Source organism: Micropterus dolomieu, linkage group LG19, assembly GCF_021292245.1.
Source record: "Micropterus dolomieu isolate WLL.071019.BEF.003 ecotype Adirondacks linkage group LG19, ASM2129224v1, whole genome shotgun sequence".
NCBI classification, from domain to species: domain Eukaryota; kingdom Metazoa; phylum Chordata; class Actinopteri; order Centrarchiformes; family Centrarchidae; genus Micropterus; species Micropterus dolomieu.
In genome coordinates this window covers 16,584,029-16,589,655 of record NC_060168.1, presented here as the reverse complement: position 1 = coordinate 16,589,655, position 5,627 = coordinate 16,584,029, and the positions used below count along the sequence as shown (strand labels likewise).

At 40.4% G+C, this 5,627-nt stretch overlaps 2 protein-coding genes across 3 annotated transcripts in view; both read right to left on the bottom strand.

Annotated features, from left to right (window-relative positions):
• LOC123957473 (protocadherin beta-15-like) overlaps nt 1-1,822 on the bottom strand; it is a 38,157-nt gene extending 36,335 nt beyond the window's left edge. For both annotated transcript variants that reach the window (XM_046030302.1, XM_046030301.1), the window contains exon 1: nt 12-1,822. In XM_046030302.1, coding sequence (XP_045886258.1) covers nt 12-1,763 — 1,752 coding nt within the window. In that variant the 5' untranslated portion in view covers nt 1,764-1,822. The remainder of the gene's footprint in view (nt 1-11) is intronic.
• A 1,864-nt stretch (nt 1,823-3,686) lies between these two features.
• Nucleotides 3,687-5,627, bottom strand: part of LOC123957478 (putative protocadherin beta-18) — a 3,770-nt gene continuing 1,829 nt past the window's right edge. The window contains exon 2 of the mRNA XM_046030309.1: nt 3,687-5,618. Coding sequence (XP_045886265.1) covers nt 4,341-5,618 — 1,278 coding nt within the window. The 3' untranslated portion in view covers nt 3,687-4,340. The remainder of the gene's footprint in view (nt 5,619-5,627) is intronic.

Sequence of the window (5,627 nt, the reverse complement as noted above, 5' to 3'; positions counted from 1 at the left end):
TGAGGAGAGTTGTCATTCACATCCGATATGAAGACACTCACGGTCACGTTGCTGCTGAGCGGAGGAGAACCGTTGTCTCTGGCCATCACGTGGACTTTAAAACTCCTGAACTGTTCATAATCAAACGACCTCACAGCGTGGATCACCCCCGTGTCTCCGTTAACAGACAGATAGGAGGACACCGGGGCACCGTTCACCTCACCGGGTAACAGAGAATAAATCACTGTACCGTTTTGTCTCCAGTCGGGGTCTCGAGCACTAACGGAACATAAAGTGGAGCCAGGTTTGTTATTTTCAGCCACATATGCGCTGTAGGACTGTTCCTCAAACACCGGTGGGTTGTCGTTGATGTCTGCTACAGATAACTGAACAGTTTTAGAGGAGGACAGAGGTGGAGAGCCCTCGTCAGTGGCGGTGATTGTAATGTTGTAATCAGACACTAGTTCACGGTCCAGTTGTCCTGTGGTCACCAGAGAATAATAGTTTTTAATAGAAGGAACCAACTTAAAGGGGGCGTTTTGCTGAATGGAGCAGCGAACTTGTCCATTAGTCTCAGAGTCTCTGTCCTGCACATTAATGATGCCCACCTCTGTGCCAGGTGACACATTCTCAGGTATGGGGTTATTAAGAGACTTTAAATTTATTTCGGGTGGGTTGTCATTAATATCGGAGATTGCAATCATCACTTTGGAATCTGAAGTAAGGCCATATCCATCTTTGGCGTCTATGCGCATTTCATACGTCGACTCTTTCTCGAAATCCAAAGGCCCTATCACTTTAATTTCACCTGTGGTGTGATTTAAAGAAAACGCTCTCCTACCCGTTTCCGAAATTCGACTTAATTCATAAGTCACCTCACCATTTAGACCTTCATCTGCATCATGTGCAGCGACGGTCACCACCAGAGTACCTATAGGAGAGTTTTCCGGCAGAATGGCTCTATACACGGTCTGGGTAAACACTGGAATGTTATCATTAGCATCCAGGACAGTCACATGCACAGTTGCAGTGCCAGTTCTTTGAGGACTGCCTCCGTCTATTGCAGTAAGCAATAACCTCAATTCCTGTTGTTCCTCGCGATCTAATTCCTTATTCAACAATAGCTCTGCAAATTTACCCCCATCTGATTTTGACTGGATTTTCAACACTAAATAATTGTTCGTCTGTAATGCATATCTTTGAACAGCGTTTTGCCCAATATCTATATCATGTGCCTCCAAAAGACGGAAGCGAGATCCTTTTACAGCCAATTCATTGATTTCTATCTTGATTTCATCTTTAGTAAAAACAGGCGGATTATCGTTGATGTCCAGTATTTGTAGTGAAATGCGATGCAACTCTAGGGGTTGCTCTAGGATTAACTCAAATTTAAGGACACAAGATGCCTTTTCGCCGCAAAGCGACTCTCTGTCAATTCTTTTAGCTACAATCAAATCTCCAGTGTTAAGGTTTATGTCACAGTACCGTTCACGATTCAGCTCGCTGTCAATTCGGGCCTTTCGAGCCGATAATTTCCCGAAGTTCAGCCCGAGGTCCTTTGCTATATTTCCTATGACAGATCCGGGTTGCATTTCCTCGGGAATAGAAAAGCTCACGTCTCCATTACCGATTGGAAGCAGCTGAAGAACGAAAGTAAAGCCGTAAAGCAGACCAATCCCTGGATATCCATTGTGTGCCATCCTGAGACAAGAATGGAAAACAACTGGGAAACGTTGAATGATGTTATTCACTTGCGAAAATCCAGTATAAGATAAATCAAACATGCGTCGCACTTGCAAACTGTGTATCTGAAGCGAACGGCTGACCAAAGCACGTTCAAGGTTGTAATTGAAAAGGAGAAGATCAAGCCTAGAGGAACAAAGCATGAGCAAAGGCTGGAGGCGTTTCCTCTGCTGGTGAACAGCGACACTATGAGTTCACTTTCATTTCTGCACGTGAATGATCAACATTAAATGCTTACACTATAACTGTTTTCTTGTTCATTTCATTATACTTTGACACCAATCCATGCGCAAAAAGGTCAAGTCATGAATATTTAATTCAATTTACATTTATTTGAGCGTTCTATTATAAATAAAGCATTTGTATTGGGGGAAAAAAACAACTTACAAATTAGTTAAGCTAAAAACCAAGGTCATTTGGTTGTGGATTTCGCAAGAAAACAGACAGCTGGCAGCCGACAAGCAAACCAATCATCTTTAGGCTGGCCCAAACCATGTTACCTCTAGCTACATAAGAGAAATATTACTCCCTGTAAATTCAACATCCAGTATGAATTTCATAAACAAGGGCACTTTTGAGAAAGTGAATGCACAAAAGTATTGGAGAGATGAATAGACATAGTAATCAGAGTGGAGTAAGAAGTGCAAAAGCATAGTTGCACACTGAACGCTTAATTTAAAAAATATACAAAGCCAATATAATATCATGACAGGTATTAAGGGTCTTAGACACTTTATCACAGAGCTAATATGGAAAAATTACTCTTAATTAAATATTATGGAATATGTTTATAAATCTTAGGAAGTTACCATGTTCATAAAGTTGTACATCCATGGGCGTGCACACATAACATTTGCTTGGTAAGGAAATAAATATCTTTTAATTCTTATGAAGAATATCCTTAATAAGAAAGTGCATGGCATGAAATCAGTCTGGAAAGCATTTTGGCACCACATATAGGTGTCTCTTCTGGAAACATCCACAGTAATGGCAGGTTACGCAGAGGCAGAAGAAGCAGGTCTTAAGAGCGCAAGGAGTCCTTAAGGTTCTACTTTGAAAAATAATTTAAAGGGGTTCTGCTGAGTACTGGATAAACAGGGATCAGATATTAACACATCTTAATGTTTGTTGTGATAACCCTAATGTTAGCTGGTGGACGACCTGAACAGTATCATCTCTATGAAGGAGACAACAAAGGAGAACACACACTTTAAGCATATTGGCATGTAGATCGGTTGGATTTGGCTGCTTGCTAATAATCTATGTAAACTGGTGAAATCAGTCTCTCTCTCTTTCTCAACTCGTACTTCTATTTTGATTATATTTTGAGAAGTTTTTTTTTATAAATAATGCATGCATCTTTTATTCACTTGCTGAAAATATTATTTTACTGACTTAAATACTTGACATGTTACATATTAAAGTTAAATCTAGGTTTTCATTGTAATGAAACAAGAACAAAAACTGTCCAGGGCCACCTTGTATGTGACTATATATTTGAGACCATAGCTCTTTGTCAGCTCATTGCCAAAAAACAACCAAAAAAAACAAAACAACAAAACGATGACATCTTAATTTCTTAAAGCTGTAATGAGATGGTTTTAAGGATGGATTTTTTAATCTGAATATTATTTCATGTCTTAAATAAATGCCATTAGATATTAACAGATCAGTGCAAGCATTTTAACATTCATTACCAGGACATTTTAATGTTTTTTGGAGACAAAAATCAAATCACGAAGCACGTCCTTGCCTCAACCAAAACAGTGAAAAGTATATGGTCAATGTTTAGTATTTAATGTTGGTGCAAATTATACTGCCACTAAATGGATTGAACTCTATCTCCAACAACATTCTCTGAACTATATATTGTCAATTCCCCCTGTATTGAAAAGGTGATACCACATGGTACTATTCTGAATGAAGCATGAGCAGCTGAACAAAGTCTAGGTAGTGAAGATATATCAGGGCATCAAACACATGTTTAATTATACTTAATTTAAATGAAAACAATGATGACATAACATCAGAGAGATTTGATTTGCAGAGAACATTCCTCTATCTGCCAAGAAAACCAACATGTAATTTGCCAAATGTATTAAAATGCAATTAGGAGATTGTTACTTTTAAAAACGCCCATTAAGACCACTGCAAGGACAATCCTATTGGTGTCATTATTGAATTATTATTAGTAGAAAGTATTAATATTATTTTAATGCAAAATGTTTTTTTCTAATTATACATATACTGTGAATTTCTGGACTACAATACATAAAGGTTTATAATTTTGGTATGATGTAGTGTTTATAGGCATAGTGATGCTTAAATCCACACACAGACTATCACACTGCACAGTAGACACTTTACTGTAGGCCTACTATCAACTATAAAAAATCAATTTGTATGCAGCTGCAGAAAAAATATATGATATTTTTTTCCTTTTTCTTCTTCTTTTTCAGAAAAAATATGATTTTTTCTTCAGCCCAAAAAGCAAAATTTAAAATGAAAAACGAAAATAAATTATTTGCATCTGTGAACAAACAGTTGTATAACACAAATGTTAGACTATATGAGGTGTAACCCTGTCGAAAAAAGAGAAAAATGCTTTAAATGAATCTTTAGGAAAAAAACATTACTCCTACCTCTCCATCTGACTCTCCAAATAGATCAGCAAAGTCAGACGGACTTTTCCTCAGAGTCTGGTCAGCAGGCAGTGTGTTGTCATTGTAAGATGACACGAACTTAAAGTCACTGGTCCTAGAACCCGTTGTCAGGTAGGCGTCATAATTGTAAGTGCTGCGTAAAGTTCCTGTGCCGTCAACATCTGCGTAATTAGGAGGGAGATAAGCGCTGGGGATGGCGACTGCTCCATCAAACAACAGTCTGGGCTTTCTCCTGCGACAAAACCTCACACCCAGGATGATGATAATGAAGGTCAGGAAAAAGGTGGACACAGACACCAGCGCGATGATCAGGTATGAGGTCAGCTTGGAGTTCTTCTCATCATAAGAAATGTCCTTCAGTTCTGGCACCTCAGCCAAATTATCAGAAATAAGTAAATACATGGAGCAGGTGGCAGAGAGAGAGGGCTGTCCGTTATCTTTCACTGCCACAATAAGGTTCTGTTTCATGCTGTCAGACTCAGAAATGTCCCGCTGGGTCCTGATCTCTCCGCTGTGGACACCGATAGTGAAAAGTCCCGGATCGGTGGATTTGACTATATGATAGGACAGCCAGGCGTTCTGTCCGGAGTCCGCGTCCACCGCTATCACTTTGGACACCAGAGAGCCTCCGTGTGCAGCTTTGGGGACCAGCTCGGTCATGAAGGAGTTGCCCTCCGGAGCGGGGTACAGAATCTGAGGAGAGTTGTCATTCACATCCGATATGAAGACACTTACGGTCACGTTGCTGCTGAGCGGAGGAGAACCGTTGTCTCTGGCCATCACGTGGACTTTAAAACTCCTGAACTGTTCATAATCAAACGACCTCACAGCGTGGATCACCCCCGTGTCTCCGTTAACAGACAGATAGGAGGACACCGGGGCACCGTTCACCTCACCGGGTAACAGAGAATAAATCACTGTACCGTTTTGTCTCCAGTCGGGGTCTCGAGCACTAACGGAACATAAAGTGGAGCCAGGTTTGTTATTTTCAGCCACATATGCGCTGTAGGACTGTTCCTCAAACACCGGTGGGTTGTCGTTGATGTCTGCTACAGATAACTGAACAGTTTTAGAGGAGGACAGAGGTGGAGAGCCCTCGTCAGTGGCGGTGATTGTAATGTTGTAATCAGACACTAGTTCACGGTCCAGTTGTCCTGTGGTCACCAGAGAATAATAGTTTTTAATAGAAGGAACCAACTTAAAGGGGGCGTTTTGCTGAATGGAGCAGCGGACCTGTCCGTT